This window comes from Diuraphis noxia, unplaced genomic scaffold (assembly GCF_037042655.1).
Source record: "Diuraphis noxia isolate RWA-SAM2 unplaced genomic scaffold, SU_Dnox_SAM2 contig0004, whole genome shotgun sequence".
Classification (NCBI taxonomy): domain Eukaryota; kingdom Metazoa; phylum Arthropoda; class Insecta; order Hemiptera; family Aphididae; genus Diuraphis; species Diuraphis noxia.
The window spans coordinates 70,058,163-70,077,191 of NW_028301714.1; the positions used below are offsets into that span (position 1 = coordinate 70,058,163).

Here is a 19,029-nt window from a genome sequence, read left to right on the forward strand (position 1 = left end):
CTATATAATTGATTAATTGTTCGATCCTCGAAATGTATGATTTGTAAACTTCGATAGTTCTATTATACACATTAGAAATGCATTTACCAACAGTTAAAGTATTTTGAAAATTGTTTGTTAAATATAAATTTTAAAGTATCATCTAGTCACACTGTTATACACCAAAAATTTCATGGCTAACTTGGTATTTTGGTCCGTGTATATGTAGTGCACAAATCACAACTTACCAACATATACTTCAGACTCGTTGAGGTTATGCATTCAATAAGTTTATTATTTGTATTTATTTATGTAATTATTCAATTTGTTTTAATTTTTTGAACTTTAGAAGAGAAAAGTTTAAACAATAAACTAATCTTTGTTTTCTAGACTTACAAAAATTTATACAAACTTAAAACCTCTGCAAGTCTAAGATTTCACCATTGCTGTGATTTTTTTAATCCAAACATAGTTATTAGTTATTACTAATCAATAATTATGTCTATTAACCAATTATGTTGATTATAATCTATAGAACTTTTTAACCATTTCTAGTTATATTTCTATAATATTGACAATTACAATTGTGTATTTGAGAAGCAGAAATCCAAAGAAAAAGACAAAATGCAACTTTTATTTTATTTCTACTTAATTCTAATACCTACAATACTTACATTTAAATGTTCATAATACAGATCATGTATGTTTCTAGTATTTAAATTACTCTTAATCTGTTAGTTATTGGTTATGAGATAATAATGAATCTAAACCAAACATAAAAGATAAATTAAAAACATATTGTTTCTTTTTTTTTTTAAAAAAATGGCAAAATCAAATTTATAACTAGATACAAATCTTTAATATTGATTCAGATAAGGCGTCGGTTGCGACGCGCACCGTCGCCAGTTCGAATCCCGGTGGCATCACGATAATTATTCACGTTGTCTGAAAAGAGAGGTCACCACCCCCCACCCGGGCATAGCAAAAACCTACGGGTGCTAGGCCTTCGTGCCTACTCTCGGGATACCCTGGTGAGCTCCGTTTCCACACCCCTTTTATCAGAGGTGGCCAATACCTTGTCGAGTCGCATAGCTAATGTTTTTTCTAATAATCAACATGTCTTCTGAAAGTTATTTAACTTAATTGAGTCATCGCTTGTAAATATATTATGTTAGCCGGTCGGATTCCTCATCATAGCCGGTCATATCACCCTTTTAATTATCATTATTATTATTTTTACCCGTTTTTTAATAACGGTCCTCTAGTCCCCAACCGGGGAAATAGTCTCAGATTCTCATGCTAATATTCTAGCAATCGTCAATAACTCCTTCCTTTCCAAGTGTTCCCCCGTAATTCTTAAAATTCACGCATTATTACTATTATTTTTCCAAACCAAGTCTTTCATCATCTCCTTCCTATGGGGTTCTGGGCATATTTATATACTTGGTAACGAGCACGCCGACTCGTTAGCTGGCTCCACCGGGAAACTGTCTTACTCGGGCCTTAAGTGGTATCCTTATACCGATTTAGTTACAATACATCGGAAATTCATACATGAGTTATGGAAGCGGGAATGGAATACCCTGCTCCCCTGTGTGCATTAATGTGATTTTGACATTCCAGCGATTGTATCTATAAGTCTCAAATGTGACATCACATAACTACTACTATAGTACTATGTGATTTTCAATAGATGTTATGAAAAAAAGTGTTTAAAAGTATGTTCTCTAAGATTTCACAAAGTGATTTTTATGCGATTTAAATTTGTAATAACAAATATAAATAAGTATTCGATTACTATGTGAGTTTTTGTATGCGATTTCGTATAGATTTATCAATTAGCAATAATGCAATTGCCAAATGCGATAACACATAGACATCTCGATCTCGTTATTGTGTCGTGAAATAATTATCCTCTTATCTAAAAATAGAAATTATAGAAACTCCAATAATTGCTTATCATGATATTGAGATACCACAAAACATATTATTATAACAAGTATTTATAACGAAATTTAAGTTCTAAAGCCGTGAGTGAAAGAAACACGAGTTCACGTGAATACTGAATACCTAATGATGGATAGCTCCTCATCTTCTAAACAGGTAATTTGCCTAATTTTGTTTTACGATATTATAACTATAAGTATTTATATAAGTTTAAATTCGTGGATCATAATTCATAATAGGTATACTCATATGGTTAAATTATTTTTTTAAGATTAAAACTACTTAGGTTAGGCTGATCAACCATTTGCAACTTGTATATTTTTCGCTCAAAAATCCTGCTAATTTTCAGTCTTATTACATATATATACCCACTTTTTCAGTCTAGTAGCAGTAACCTAAAATATTTTAAAAATAGCAAAACTAACGTTTGCTTTAATAACACAAAATATCATAATATACCTAAATCATTATTTTACTTTTTCATTAGTAACCTACCTATAAAAAAGCATAAGTATAATTGAACTTGACATAGGTACCAACTTATATAAAATTGTATATAAGGTATAAAGTAGGATATGATATTAATTTAATGAATAGGCACATATAATTATATTATTTATTTTGATAAACGCCAATTAATATGCCTTTGCAATTAATATGCGGTTAAATCGAGTCATTTGCTTATGGTTATAAATAGGGCTGGGATTTCGATGCACTTAGCATTGTTTTTCAAAGCTTACTGTGCAATGCTCATCTTGTCACAAATTTGTTTTATGTACATTTGAATAAGAATAAGAAAGTTTATTTTGCATTTTTTGGCATTTTTTAGTTTTTAGGTCATTTTTTAATTTTTTAGGGCATTTTAGAGTTTTTGGAGCATTTTTTGAGTTTTTGGAAACCAAGTGCATGAATTTGAAATTTTATTTTAAGATTTTTACACCAACATGGTTTTTAAATAAATATAACAGATTATAAGTAGGTACTCGTAATTCGTATTATATATTATTGGTTTGTCGCCATTATCGGAGTATTATCGAGTAACCTCTACCCGCATTTCCTGTTAAATAATCTTAAATCGGTAAAATCGACGTCCGATGATATCGTTCGACGTTCAGTACGAGTTTTGTCGTGGTTAACACCGTTTTATTACTTTACTTTATTACTTTATTAAAAAAAAAAAAAAATTAAGTTCATAAAAGCAATTTTTTAAGGGCATTTTCGGGTTTTTTTAGGGCATTATTTAGAGTTTTTAGGTCATAAAAGCATTTTTTTTAGGACATTTTTCGGGGGTTTTTAGGGCATTAAAATCCCAGCCCTATAACTCATTTTCATTAAAAACATGCCTGGTGTATCATAGTTTCTAACCCTAAAATTTACGTAAATTAATATACGTTTTAATAACGGTTAATTCTACGTTGATTTTTGTGGTTGCATTATGATAATCAACATTTAAATAACTATATAATATATTGTATATCTCATCAATATTGTAATATTGAAAAATCTAGAACAATAAAATATTATTTTATAATATATCCAGAGGTGATCACAAAATGTAAACAGAATATACCTATACCCTTATTTTGTAAAGAAGCAATAATAATAATTATAATATTGTACGCCAAGTATATGTATATTAAGTTCCTAATTCCTATAGGTCATACATTCTTATACTTAATCTAGAAGTATATAATACCTGTCTAATTTTAAAATAAATAATTATAGTTACCTATGATATTAAAATCAACTTTATAATGAAATCTATCATCATAATTCATAGAGTATAATATTATTATTTTTGGTAGAATTGTTTTACTGTATTAAGAGTTTAAGACTGTCACTGTATGTTTTATATTAGTATAATATAATATCAACATTAAAAAGAAAAAAATCATTAGCTTAACAATTATTGTCCGAGTCTCATTTGAAAATAGAAGTTTGTGTCACCACAAAACACTCTTTAGATGATATAAAGATGTAAGTGCTTGAATATGTATACGGTATTGTTGATACGTACTTATATTAAATTTCAAGTAAACAACTGGGTGAGTTTATTTAAAAATTTCAAGTAGGTATCAGAATTTGAATTAATTCGTTTTAATTAACGGAAAATGGGTTTGAGAATTTTTATGTTATTTATTTACATTAGTGTAATAGCTGTTGTCACTAATTATTAGAAAATTAAGATTGATAAATAAATCTGAACAACTAATAACTTGAATATTTATTTCACTAGATTACTAACTGATCTATTTATTTATAATTTGCATTTTTAATAGAAAATATTTTCAAGTTTTGGTGACTCACTTCTTGACACTTTACAAGTTCACACACAATTATTGTCATAATCATTTTGTCGTATTATATTTTAATTTTAATTAAAAAATAAAATACAGTACCTATTCGGCAACCGGGCAACACTGTTGATTTGTTATCATATAATGTAATTGTTATCACAAGCATTTGCTGTCCAATCGACTGCCGACTTGTCAATATACTTATCTTCGGTGTAAACAATATTCAATTGATATATTATACAATTTTTTTTTAATGTTCAATATTATTATTTATAACACCGATGAATTGAACAAGTCGTTTTTAGTTACGTTATTATTATGTGAATTTACCGACGGGAGTCGGGAAATTGACTATTTTCGGACGTATTAGTGCGTAGTGTGCGTTGTAGATGTGGTAGGTGGGCTGTCGGTGTATACCAGGCTCAGAAATTGCTTTACCGATGGAGGATCCGATAGATCCGACCGCATTTGGCGACATCAAGAGACCTGATCAAGTTGTGACCATGGCTGCCACTGATAATTTGAAGTTCGGTGTGCTTATCGGACTCGTCGAGGTGGGCCAGGTCACCAACAAGGAGGTGGTGAACACCGTACTTCACTTGGTAAGCCAATTAGTTTCCTATTGTCTTATAGTACTAATGATAATTATTCATCTTGTCTCTATTTACTTAAATATACATATGTTGTTTTTATACACTTGTATGGATTTTTTTTTCACCCCCAAGTCTTAAGTAGTATTAGTTGATTTGACTATTAAAGAAGTGTTTTTGAAAAGCTAATTATTGAACAATTTATTGTAGCTATAAAATATAATCATGATGGATATTAATTTTTCCATCAAATGATTGATGGTAACTATGGTCATTAGAATTCAGTGAAACTTTATTAATCTAACATGTTTCATGTCTGTAGGTAAATTAATTTTAGATAATATCTAGAAATTTCTACTTAACTACTTATATTCTACCTATAAGATATTTAATGCTTATTATAATGATTTTTTATACAAAATGAAACAAATGTAGGTGCCTATATTTTTTTTAAATGTTAACTTGGTAAATTTATTTTGTGAGTCATATTTGATTAATTATCAACATGAATACATTTTGTAGGTACTTAAATAATTTTTTTCTGTTAAATTAATTTTGTAAATACATTTCAAGTAATTACTTCATTATGTATTATATTGTACTATCATCTGTATTAATTTAAATACATTTCAATTGTAACCTATAGTGTTAAATATTACATTGATGTGATTTTTAACTGATATATCTTGATTTCTGTTTATTGGATGTATCACAATTATATATATAGGTTTGATTATTTTGTTGAAAAATATTTAGATATTTTACTGATTTTGTGATGATTTTGTATATGAAATAAATGTTTATGAAAGTTAAATACCTAATTCATTAATTAGGTAGGTATTAAATGTACTAGATCCTAATAAAGTTAATTTACTTAGGTTTTGGGAAACACATTTTTTTTTTAAATATTTATTTAAGTACAAACCAAAAATATATATAATAAAATCTCTTACAAAAACAACTGAGAAATAAATTATCAAAAAAGTTTACATGATTTAAATTAATCAGTAAATGTCAAGATTACTTTGTTAAACTTGATCAGGCTTTATTCGTCTTGGATAAATGTTGGAATAATGATACTAAAACAAATATGATATCATTGTGATTTCATCATATTTATATTTATATGCCTTTAGGATAGATACTATCTTTTTTTTCATAAACTCGATTTGTTTCTATATCAATATTTTATGTATTTAGACGATCTTAAAAATTTGTATAATTTCATACCTCTTAATATATAATTTGGGAAGTAAAAAGTTAAATTAAAGTATTTAAAAAACTATTGAATAATGCTATTTAGCGGTAAAAAATTTGTATTTTTGTAATTATCTGTCTAAGTACTTTAATAGTTAAATTGTGTATAAATATATAGTTCCTATTAAAATATTTAAAATGTTGTAAGCATGAAATATGAAAATTAGGTAGATAGTTCATTATTATTCAAGCTGCATTAAACCTAGTACCTACTCAAATCAATCAATCCAGTATTACCTCTTAATTTGTACTAAAATTGATTAAAGATTCTCATTAATAGCCAAACATATTTTTTTCTTCAATTTACATAATTATAGCTTAAATACTCGCTTAAATACTACATTAACAGTTGTTGGTAATGACACAAGTTAATATTTTAGTATTTTATACCTTTGATGTAGTTAAAGTTATACTAGATATATTATAGTTATAATTATATTGTTTTAATATAATTTTGGTTCTATTTAGGTACTTATTTTGTTTGATAGATGGCGTTAAGATATTCAAATTTTCAATGAAAGAAAATATTAATAATAAGGCTTAGTTAAAAGTACAATTAAAACTATGAACCATTTTATTGGACTCTATTTTAGTAGGTGATTATGAGAATATTAGATAAAGTGTTCTAGATAATCTGATTTAATTCATACTATAATTTTATTGCGAATGACGGAACTACGGAAGTTTAATATCAGCGGGTATATAAGTTTGTCATAATTTGTCATTGATTACATCTAGAGATGTTACGAACCATAATATTTAAGGTCGAACCGAACCCGAACCGAACTTTTATTGAAATTAACGAACTCGAACAGATCCGAACCTACACACTTTTAATCGAACCCGAACCGAACCGAACTCTTCAAATATTTTATCGAACTCGAACCGAACATTAAAAGTTAAATTTGATATTATTTTATTTAATATTTAATATTTATTTATTTATTTATTTATCATTTAGCCACCATACCTCAGAATTATTGAATAAAGATTTTACTACTATTTACTTAAATACTTTAATAGTTAATAATTATGCATGAGATTTTTAATTTTTAATTATTAATTTGATGATAACTGATGAGAAAAAGCGAAAAACATCAATATTTAAAACAAGCAAAATATATTAAACAACTAATAACAATCTATTTTTGTATCGAGGGTTTTCATAACGAGGTCCCCCTTCCCCACCGCACGGAGTATCAACTATCTAGACAGTCTCGGATAATGCGCTGAATGGTCATTGGCTATGGGTGGTAGGAAAGGTGTGAGGCAGCCGGTTGAAACACGCAACTAACAATAACAATAGTAATAACTTATAAATACCTAATAAATATTAATTATTAATTATTTAATAATAATTTATAATTTTAGCCGTTACTCCATCGATGTAAATTTTACATCGTATATCGTATAGACGCTTAGTGCTAGATTTTTGTCTAAGACCATGTAAGTTTCCATATGACAACATCACATGAACATTGCTTAAACTTATCGGTGGCTATAATTACTATAACTTATTGTATACATTATTACATTTTAATTAATTACGAGTGAAGAAAAACTAATTGATTTTAAAATGAAATACCGGTCGTTGGTTAGATTATTTAAAATAAAGTAGGTAACCTAACTTTTGTTCGGCATGCATTAAATATAATTTCATTAATTTTTTTGTTTACGTACCTTTTTACCATACAAACTACGCATATAAATAGTAAATAAATTTAGTTATCAACAGAATGTTATAAAATACTTGCTGTAATAAAATATTTAAATTAGAATTAGGTAGTCTTGATTCATTTGGGAAGATAAGCTCACATAGTCACATTTATCTTTTGTTAGCTTGTTAATTGTTGATATCATGAGGCATTACTCATTACTCAATACAAATTTATATTTTTAAAGGAACTCATTATTTTGTTCCACTATTTAATTTTTTACTTGAAACCATCCTTATTTATTACTTATTACTAGGGTTCGGGACTTGTTGCATTTGCATATTGCTTAATAATGACTGCAGAATAGTCTAAGTAAGATTTAAATTTGTTTTAAATCATAACGGATTGAAATACAAAAATTTTAATTGCATATTTTCGCATATTTTGCCATTTTCTGAGCAAAATGCATATTTGCCAAATTTTGGCAGTTTAAATGTTATTTATAGCATATTTACGCAGTTTTTGTTTCATGTTAAGTACATTTATTTTAAAGAACTATAATTTTTTTTTACCCTCATGTGTTGTTCAATATAGACAAATCAGTAATCACTAGGGTTCGGGACTTGTTGCATTTGCATATTGCTTAATAATGACTGCAGAATAGTCTAAGTAAGATTTAAATTTGTTTTAAATCATAACGGATTGAAATACAAAAATTTTAATTGCATATTTTCGCATATTTTGCCATTTTCTGAGCAAAATGCATATTTGCCAAATTTTGGTTGCATATTTTTGCGCATATTTCGGTTATTTTAAGTGCATATGTGCATGCATATTTCCTACAATTTGTGTGCAATAAGTCCCGAACCCTACTTATTACTAATTAATATTTCCTCTCTATAATTTCAATCCAAATAATTAATTCAAATTCTTTATATCGTAATATGATTTTTTCCTGTTGCTTCGTGACATATTCACTTCATTAAGAAAAAATTTGGTTTTACAAGACGTATATTCTATATATTATATTAAAACAAAAAGAATACCTACCTTTATAATTTTAGTCAAATAGTCTAAGTAATTATCATTTAAATTTAAATTCTAAATGAGTGTTGGGTTCGGTATTTTGGTTGCACACATAAATTTACATGCAAATTTTTGGCAAAAGAAATATTTAAGATATTAAAATGTTAAAGGGGCTACTAGTTATATTACTTACTGACAAAATGGACATGCAACAATTTTATTAGTGAGTTTTGCCATTATATTATGACCCATTTGGCGAGCTTAAATTGAGGTTAATTGTACACTAATTAGTAATTTTCGGCAAAAGACAAATTACGTATATTTGAATATTTATTGATAGTGGGTGGCGAGAGAGTGGATTTTTTACTCAATCCGCTTTATTTTACCTTCAGTAAAAATTAATACTCGTTCCTTTAAATTATGGCCTTTAACCAATAAATTAATATTTAAAATCTAAAATATTTGGATTATTTACCGTACTAAATATATACGTATTTTATAGTACCTATTTAACCATTAATTAATTTAACCTAGCTTCTATTTATGTCCAAGGCCATCTCTGTATTTTTGAAACCTGGTACAAAGATTGGGATCTGGGAAGTAAAAATAATTGGTCAAAGTTTATACATTGTACATCCACTTTTCGGCAATGTATATTATATGTCCGTCATAATAAATTGTTCAACAAACAATCATTGATCTAATGGTCAATGCGTATAATATCTTAGCATACAATTTGGCCATGGACTTCTTGGTTACAGCCTCAAAAATAAAAGCTACAATGTACTCTCGTTTAATTATTGACTTCTTTGTCCCGCGATCATCACCAAAAATATAAAACAATTAACCAATCTATTAATATAAAAACTAGGTACTGCTAAAATTTATTGAGACGTATGCGGCATTCAGCTTTGAGGCGCTACTAAAATCTACAATATTAATCGTATTCAGAGATTCAAGTCTAAAATCTCTGACATCATCTCAAAACTTCCATTTTACCATGCCAATGATACAATCAGGGATTCCTTTTTCTCCGATTTTTAAAACACCCACTTAGGTAACTAGTGCAATTCACGATTAATGGACAATCCCCCTAGACTGTTTTCAGTAATAGCAGGACACTTAACCCAGACACATTTTTTAATGTGGACATATATATATATATATATATATATATATATACAATAATAAGTCTTACAAACGTATAACACATGTCAAATTTTATATTCACAATAATACTTTTACTCTGTAAATTTAAAGTGTTGACCTGTTATACAATTTAAAGATAAGATTATATATGGCTTTTCAGATGTTTTTATTAAGTAGCTAGTTATGACTTATTGAAACTGTACATTTTTTTACATCTTAAAATGATCATAAGTTATTAATAAATAATAATATCAATAACATTTTCTGAAATGCTATTTTACCTTAAAATAGTATCATGGATAAAATCAATCTAATTTTTAAAATGAGTAAAACTGTAAGATATATATGCTACACATTCGGGATGTGGCGTTCTCTTAAGATATATTTATCAATTATTACTGTATAGGTACCTACAATTTCAAAAAAATACATAATATCTATTTGTTCAAAATCGAAATCGAAACCGAAAGTTTTTGATTTAAATTCAAAGAAAATACTTTTATGTTTTGATAAAATTTAAAGGTATATCGTAGACTTTTTCATTTTCTTTGTTATCAAGCTTATTATAAACATTGAATTGGGGTGTTAAAAAAATAAATATATTTAGGTAAATAAATTTATAAAAAAAAAGCGGGTAAGTCGTGGATGTCGCTCTTCTGTACTGGATGGGATTAAATTTGAATGCAATGATAGGTATCATTGTATACGAAAAACGATTCTGAACGGAGATGATTTGTCGGTCTAGAATATATTATATTTAAATATTGTCATATATTCTATTTTGAAACAAATATTTTATTTTTCAATTAAGACGCATTTTGCATATGGCATGGTTAATCAATTAGTGTAGTTATCATGTAGTTATCATATTCATAATACCTTATAGGTATTATCATAGATATACGAATACCTGGTTTGATTATAAATCGTTATCATTACGCGATTTCATAAAAATTTAAAACTCAAACGCTCAAAACATTTTTCCTATAATGACGCTTCAAATTTTCCCTATAGCTATTTGAAGCAAAACTTATGGAAACTTGGTGTTAAATTTTATAACCTTAGTTATAGTTTATAACCTTTTTTATTTTTGGAAATAATTAAATATAAAAATATATTTTTTAACTTTTTTACCAAATAAACATTAAAATAAATTAAAATATGAAACAATATTGTAGTTTTTATCCCTGTGAGTTTTATTAAAAAACCAGAATTTCTGTATCACCATTATTTCGGGAGATATCGCAATGGATAAATCCTCACGAGACACCCTGTATATATTTAAGTAGTAGTAGTTATTTATTAGTTATTATGAAATGAATTAGCAAGAAATTAAACTTTAAAATAAACATATTAAGTAGATAAATAATAAAAAGTTAAACATCAACCATATATTATATTTATATAGGTGAATAATTTGTAAGTAATAAACCCTGCGGGTCTTAACATTTTAATTTAAATAAATATAAAATGATACAACAGTAAAACAAAACTGGGTTTTGAATAATCATTTATAAATCTAAAAAGAAAAGAAATAATATACTTTGATCAATCATCGCCGCCAGTCATGACTTCCATGAATTCTATAAAGAAATAAAATAAAATAAATTTATTATTATTCACTTATTTACTTTTATAACTTGCCAAATATGATTGCACAATTTATAAATAATTCATCAATTTTTATAATATTTGAATATCTACCGGTTACCTATATCAATTAACTTTTTTGATTGAGTCAAGGCTTAATATCTATGGTCATTAGCGTGAAGGTTATTTAGTAGGTTTTTAATTGTGGCTGAGGGTACGGTCGGGTAAAACTTGTATATGTGGCGAGGATTTGTCACTAAAACCCGGGTAGTTACCGGTTCCATGTCATAATATCTTTGAAATAATATCTTCGGTCAAAATATCTCTGTCAAAATATCTTTTGTAAAAATATCTTATGACAAAAATGTCTTTGATCAAAATATCTTTTTAACTGATTTTTTTAAAATAAGATAAGATAATATTTATTGGCTAAAAAACCATTTCTACCATTTCTACGGTTGGGGCGTCCGATCCATGTATCCTCAAAATAGTTAATTATCGGTGATAAAATATTTTCATTTTCCACATAATAATTTGATTCAACTAGCTAAATCTTCAAATATTGTTTAGTGTTATTTATTGGAACAAAAGCAAGTGCACATAGATGTCGAATTTGTAATGAAAATTCTGCATCTTCAGCGTACATATTTTGTAATCCATTTTCTTGTATTTTACGCCATAGACATTGTTGGAAATGAAAAAACATCCTTTTATTTCCGAATTGGGAAATACGTCTTTAAATGCTAATTTAAATGGTTGTTCGAAATCAATCATAATTCTGTTTGGATTCAAATCCGGTTCAAATCTTTTTAAAACATTTAAAATTTCTATATACGATTGTTTTGTACGATCAGTCATTAATACGTAAACAACTGGATAAGTTGTTTGGTTATAACATACGTGTATGGTATATAATTGTGAAAACAATTTTGGAACTGTCCGAAATGTCCCATCTGCAATCCAAATATTACAGTTTTTAAGTATTTTTAAATTATCAATCGTCGAAAAAATCAAAATTCTTTTTTCGTTTTTATTGTTATAAAGTAAAAATTGTTTATTATTAACTAATTGGTATTCAAGAGGTATATTTAAATCGTTAACTGTTAATGGATTTTGAGGACAAACTTGATCTTTGCAGGACCTTACTCTACGGATACCTAACCGATAAGGCCTTTACCATTTTTATGTTAATGGCAATATGGCATAATATGTATACGTATTAAATACCTATATAGTCTATAGTGATGGGGATCAACAGCCAGTTTTTGTGTTATATTATATTATATTGTCATATTATATTTATACAATAAAATATAAAATTTAAACCGGAGATACAATGATATGTAATAAGCTAATAAAAATAAAATAAAAAATATTTTGTTCGTAAACATTTTTGTTTAAAGATATTTTGACCAAAGATATTATTTCGAAGATATTTTGACCGGTCACCGTAGTTACCCATCCTCGAACCAGAAACACCAGCTGATACTTGATTTCAGAATACGTTTTGTGAATAAGGCCAACCACTGAGCCACACCCGGCCACATTAGTTAATTGATTCAGAAATGTCGTAAATTTGATTATTTTGTTTGATATTTGAAAATACCCAATAATAAGTGATGAATTTTGATTGTTATTAAATTTAGCTACAAAATAACTGTTTCAGTGGTTAATATTCAGTATTTTATTATGTTATGATTGTTCAGTGATTGATTTTTTATGTTTTATACTAGCTGCTTATGTAATGAAATATAAGGATTAATATTATAATGTCTAGACTCTATAGACACGGTTTTTTAGTTTCTATTTTAAAATAAAAATAATGTTTATGTTTGTATTGTACTATAGTGTCTGTCTGCGAATTCCTTACCTACAGTAATTACTAAACGTATCTCGTGTTTGCCAGAATCTTGTACGAAGCCAAATAGTTTAAGATGTTTTAGCCAAGATTGTTATTAACTATTAGGAAGCTATGATAATATATATATTTAAACAGTATAATATACTATTATGATTTTTTGTAAAATTAAAAATGTATTAATCATCTTATTTCGGTTGTAGATAAGGTGAGCTTAGGTTGATGACGATTATGGATACTAAGTAATGCGGAGATAAGACTGAATGTAAAATGATGATTACTGTTTTTTATACAAAAAAAAAAAAATTAGTAAAATTTTAAGGAATATTCTTAATTAAATAAACTCAAACATATAATTTGTTTAATATCACAGAGTTGATGAGGTTATTTTTGTAATATAATAAATATAATAGTAATATTAATTCGATGAAAGATAAAAAAAAAAAATTAATGTTCTTATAAGTATTCTAAACTGAGAAATTGTACTAAGCTGAATTTTTAGGTAGCCAATATTGTTAAAGTATATTTCATTATTATTTACTTTTAGAGTAGTTGAATAAAATTTTTGTAATTAACATTAAAATTTACATTTTGATTAAAAATATCTATATATTTTATTGTGCTACAAATGTTTTTACCTATCACTATTATTCAATGTATTCCATAATATATTTTTTTGCCTGTATAGTTTTTATATTTTTAAATATTTTAACACACAATTATTTAAGACATTATTGGCGAGGTGGACCTTACGCCAAGAAAATACTGTTGGCATTTTTCCAGTTAAACATATCGTTGTTTCACTCAATATATTTTTAATGCTTCTCTTATCGTGAGTAAAAAATTTGAATTTGGATTAAAAAGGCTGGAATATTTTCGAATTTATTCGATAGATTATTTATTACTTTTTCTTTCGTGGTTTTAATAAAGTCATTCTAGGGTTTTTTTTGTTTAACACCTTACCTTATATATATGTTATATAGCGTATAGCGCAAAAATAATAGAGTAATGAAAAATACAAGGAGAGGAATATTAACCATACAATTTTTTCTTTTCTTTCAATATTATATAGATATATAACTATAATACCTACCTTATACAGTATGAAAATTAAGGTTTTTAATTTTATAATATAAATTTACCAAAACGTATTTTAATAATAATAGCATATTGAAAATATGTATTATTATATTGGATATTAGGAATTAAAAGGCTAAAGGAGTACTCATCATGTCTGTTTTTTCATATCTTTGGTATCAAAGGTTTTCTAGTAGATATGGTATCTGCTTGTATTTTCAAGTCACGTAAAATATTATCAGTTAATCAATTTTTCTTTCGGTTATTTAAATAGCTCAGTACGTGTCAAGTATTTTTGTTGGTATGTGTGTTGAGTCTACACTGTAGACTATAGAAATTTAAAAACCTATGATTGTAAAGTATTTATAAATATATATATATCGTGTTTCATTATTGATTAATTAAATTCACATATTACAACGTGTACAGTGATTTATTTAATAAATTACATTTTTTAAATTATACTACAGTAATAATTTCCCGTCACTATTATATATTATGTTAGGTAGGTTACCTACCTGCATTTTGTTTTTTATGTGCACAATCTGTTGTGTATTTTTTTCGCCAAGATTTTATAAATAATTATTTATTTAGGTTGTAAATTTATTTTTAGATTTTGAGCGGAGTGGTATTGGTTTTACAATGGTGTGTTTTTTTAAATTTGCTTATTTTGTGGTATGTTTATCATCACGTTTTAGAGCATGGATAATACTTCAATATTTTAACTTTAAGGGTGGTTCTGATAGTAAATTTGATGTTGTTTTTCGGGGGTTGATATATTTTCTTGTACTTTTCTAAATACTAGAATAAATATAAATAAAATATTTGATAAAAAGCATATACGCGAAGCCAGTGTTTGACTCAATCGATTTTGTTTTAGTTAAAATGAATAACTGTAGATATTTAAATTTATTACAAAATATTTATACATATAAGAATTTTAAAGAAATATATAATTTTTGAAATATTTTGGCCCTTTAGAAGATATTTACTGACATTTTGGATTGTTGAATTTTTTCAATTTATATTGATAGCATTTTTTAAATGAAAAAAGTGAAAATTTAACACAACGTTATACTCGATCACAGCTATAAAAAGTATCGAACAATAAACAATCACCAAAATCACTAAAATATGCAAATTATTTTGTAGTTAAAAATGTATCAACTGATAATTCGAAGATCTAAAATGGTTATAATATATTCAAACTTTAATACAAGATTACTCATTTTTCTTACTGTTTATAAAAAAAAAAAATTTAAAGCCATTTTAATTTTTATTGAGTGTTTGAAAATTAAATTTAATGAAATTTTATATTTATACGAAAAATAAAAAATATGCTGGATTTTTGGAAAAAATTAGTTTAATATACTTCATTACTAATAGAAAACTATATTATAAATATTAATAAATTATTAGATTTCCTCAGAAATAATATACACACCATCTTAGAAATGGTTGGAATGATTTGAATGGTCTTTCGTATGCGATGGTTATCATTGAATTCAAATTCAATATTTTATCCATTATAGTGATTTCAATAACAACAGGCTCCGAAACCTATTTTACGGTAGTACGAGTATACGACGTTCCCAGTTTTTTTTATCTTATAAATACATATTCAGAAAATTTAAAGTTATCATTAAAGTTATTAGATAACAAATAAGTTTGGGCTCTTTAGGGATCATCTAACGTTGTATATGTACTGTATATTATTATGTTAATAAACGATGTTATATGATTGGGGTCAAGCAATGTGCAAACAATTTGACCCCCTTAATGACGTAACAAGAAAAAAAAATAGATAATTTTTTACTAACCGTCAAAATCGACAGTTCCGGAACCATCAGAATCGATTTCCTCTATCATCATATCTAGATCTTCATTTGTTATTTTGTCGTCTAATTCTTTGAGTATTTCTCTTAAAACATCCGTGGTTATGTATCCATTTCCTAGTGTGTGATATAAAATTTAATTAATTTAAAATAATAAAATTATTTTTTTTATCAAACCTTCTTTATCATATAATCTAAACGCTTCTTTTAGTTCCGCTTGCATAGCCTCCACGTCTTCCGGTTCATCTTCAGTTAAGAATCCAGCTGCTAGTGTAACAAATTCTTCGAATTCTAACTGTCCCGACCCTGAAAAAAAAAAGTTTTTGGCGTTTGAAAACCAGTTTTCGATTTTTACTTATAATATATTTGTAATCTTTGAGTGAAATTTATTTCCTCAAGATTTTTTTTCAAATATTTTATTTTTAAATCGATGTTAAGTGTGTAAAATATTAAAATTTAAAAATGTTCCTAACTTGTTATAAAAAAAAAGCCGGAGAGGAAAGAACATACATTATATTTTAAATTTCAAATTTGACGATGAGTCAATTTACAATAACACTAAATTTACAACAAAAAATAGATTTTTAAACGATTATTTGGTATTAAGATAGTACTTTTATAATACTCATAAAATTCATGCATGCATCACGTGTTATTAAGATAGATAGATATCAGGGAGCTATAGTAAGTTATTACTTCTATTATTTTATAGTAGTTACTTGCTATTACTTTATAATTCAATTTTGTTTTTTAAATATTAATTGTAAATAAGATAATACATAATATATACTATTTGTAGTAATTTATTATATTTTTCATTACTTATTAGTAACTGGTGGAATATAGGTATATATACCCATTCTAATAATAATAGTTTTCGTGATTTAAATATGTTCAGAATTCATTTAGGTATTGTGTATTTACAATTTACATAGCTCAATTTTTAGTTATTTGTAGTGCTTACTTTCCGACATCAGACAAGGGAATGCATAGAAAAAAATATTATTGAAACATTGCCAAAAATAATTTGTATGTCTATCAATATTTGTGTCTGATTGAGTTTCATACTTCCAAGCTCCAATGTTGTTTTTGTGTGAGTGCTATAATAATAGATTCTAAATATTTTATGTGGTAATTATTTAATTACTTAATTCAAATGTATTTATTTTAGTGAATCAAATAATGTAAATAAATATAATATATATATATTATACAACCGTTAATTAATGAAACACTAAAAATTGGTGTTAAATAGTGATCTGTTGACCTGTAAGTTAATTAATTAAACACATAGGGATATTTTTTTGTTATTTAATTTTTTAAAACATTGTGGAAAAAGTTTATTTTGTGATTGGGAAATTTGGTTTCAGGTATATAATATTTTAAGTTAAATTTTAAATAACACAAAGAAAACAATTTTATATGTACCTAACTATTTAGTTTGTTAAAAAGTTACTGAATAACATATATATTAATGTTTTTGTAATAATAATTCAAAATAAGTTGACTGTAATTAAAATATTAATTATGTTTCTTTTTATTTACAGGTAAGTGTTTAAAATTAACAAATCATCTAAAAGAGAAATCACCAACTATATCTTAGGTAATAAAAACAACATTTTACTATAATTATCATGGATATAATAATTATTGAATCATCTAATACCTACCATAATAGTATAATAGTTGAAAAAATTGTTTTAATACATGTATTTGAAGATAACGTAGACAAACTTTTATAAGAGATGTATCAGTGTTAGTTACTTGCATTTTAACTAGTATTAATTAAGTTTATGACTATATAGATAATTATAGTAGCTTAATTATTTACCATCCGCATCGACCTCAGCAATAATTTCTTGTAACCGGTCCTCGGAAACGTCGTGACCCAACATTTGAAGAATCGTACCAACCATGTTGGCTTCAATGTATCCTTTGTCTTGAGCGAAGGCATCGAAAGCTCGTTTTAGTACTAAGATATAAATATTTCCATTAGGTATTAAACTGTTTAATACAATTTTTCTTAGGCATGTAAGGATTACGTAGAATAGAAGTAAATATATTTTTAATCGATAATACTTACGAGCTATTTGGTCTTTGTCTAGATCGTCCTAAAATACAGAAATTAATTTTAAAGATATAATTATTATCTATTTCATTAAAAACTTTGTGAATTTAAATGATTGCACTATAGTTTAATCGTTGGTACTTACTTTGGTTACCATTTTTTGTCGATTAAAATTATTTTTATTAAATAGAGCTGTTGTTCTTTTGAGTGAACTAAGTTGTAAGGAGCAGCCAAATATTAAAGTGACTAGCAGAACTCAGAGGGACTGACGTATAGACGTCATAAAGCGAAGTGGTCCCAAGCCAAGTATCAACAGTCTCCCTCCTGATTGTTCAAGTTAAAATTACGCCTATGTATTGTCTCTTCCCTTAAAAGTTAATTTTACTCATTCTTTTAAATTCCACTGTGCAAATGTTTAATATTCTCACTCAGATTTATAAGTTGTTTAATCTATTATACTTTTATTACTCATGATTTATAATGGGGTTTTAAGTATAATATGAATTAAATAATGACTATGCAAGTATACTACTTTTTATAACATATATCATATAGGTATAATATATATTATTATATATGAAATATTATATATTATGGTTGTTGCATGATGCGTACCGTGTTTATGTATTTTATATATATATAATATCCTTAGTTGTTGAATTTATTTTTTCTGTTACCTATAAAAAACTAACGTATGTTTT

At 26.3% G+C, this 19,029-nt stretch overlaps 2 protein-coding genes and 1 pseudogene across 3 annotated transcripts in view; 1 reads left to right on the top strand and 2 right to left on the bottom strand.

The window, feature by feature from the left end:
* Window positions 1-4,438: 4,438 nt before the first annotated feature.
* Window positions 4,439-19,029, top strand: part of rg (A kinase anchor protein rugose) — a 268,765-nt gene continuing 254,174 nt past the window's right edge. For both annotated transcript variants that reach the window (XM_089227915.1, XM_089227918.1), the window contains exon 1: window positions 4,439-4,825. In XM_089227915.1, coding sequence (XP_089084041.1) covers window positions 4,664-4,825 — 162 coding nt within the window. In that variant the 5' untranslated portion in view covers window positions 4,439-4,663. The remainder of the gene's footprint in view (window positions 4,826-19,029) is intronic.
* TpnC41C (Troponin C at 41C) lies at window positions 11,277-18,629 on the bottom strand. Its single transcript, XM_089227927.1, has 6 exons — window positions 18,474-18,629; window positions 18,344-18,371; window positions 18,092-18,232; window positions 16,438-16,566; window positions 16,246-16,377; window positions 11,277-11,483 (listed from the first exon to the last, which is right to left on the bottom strand). Exons 1-6 carry the CDS (start codon window positions 18,483-18,485, stop codon window positions 11,449-11,451), a joined length of 477 nt encoding a protein of 158 aa, XP_089084053.1. The 5' UTR covers window positions 18,486-18,629; the 3' UTR covers window positions 11,277-11,448.
* Window positions 11,525-13,037, bottom strand: LOC149056437 (uncharacterized; annotated as a pseudogene).

What these genes read in the sequence shown, in the direction of transcription:
- TpnC41C (XM_089227927.1), bottom strand. An exon ending in TGCTGAGGTCGATGCGGATG is followed by an intron (nt 16,567 to 18,091) that starts GTAAATAATTAA and finishes TTTTTTTTTCAG; the next exon opens with GGTCGGGACAGTTAGAATTC. An exon ending in CGGAACTGTCGATTTTGACG is followed by an intron (nt 11,484 to 16,245) that starts GTTAGTAAAAAA and finishes ATTTCTTTATAG; the next exon opens with AATTCATGGAAGTCATGACT.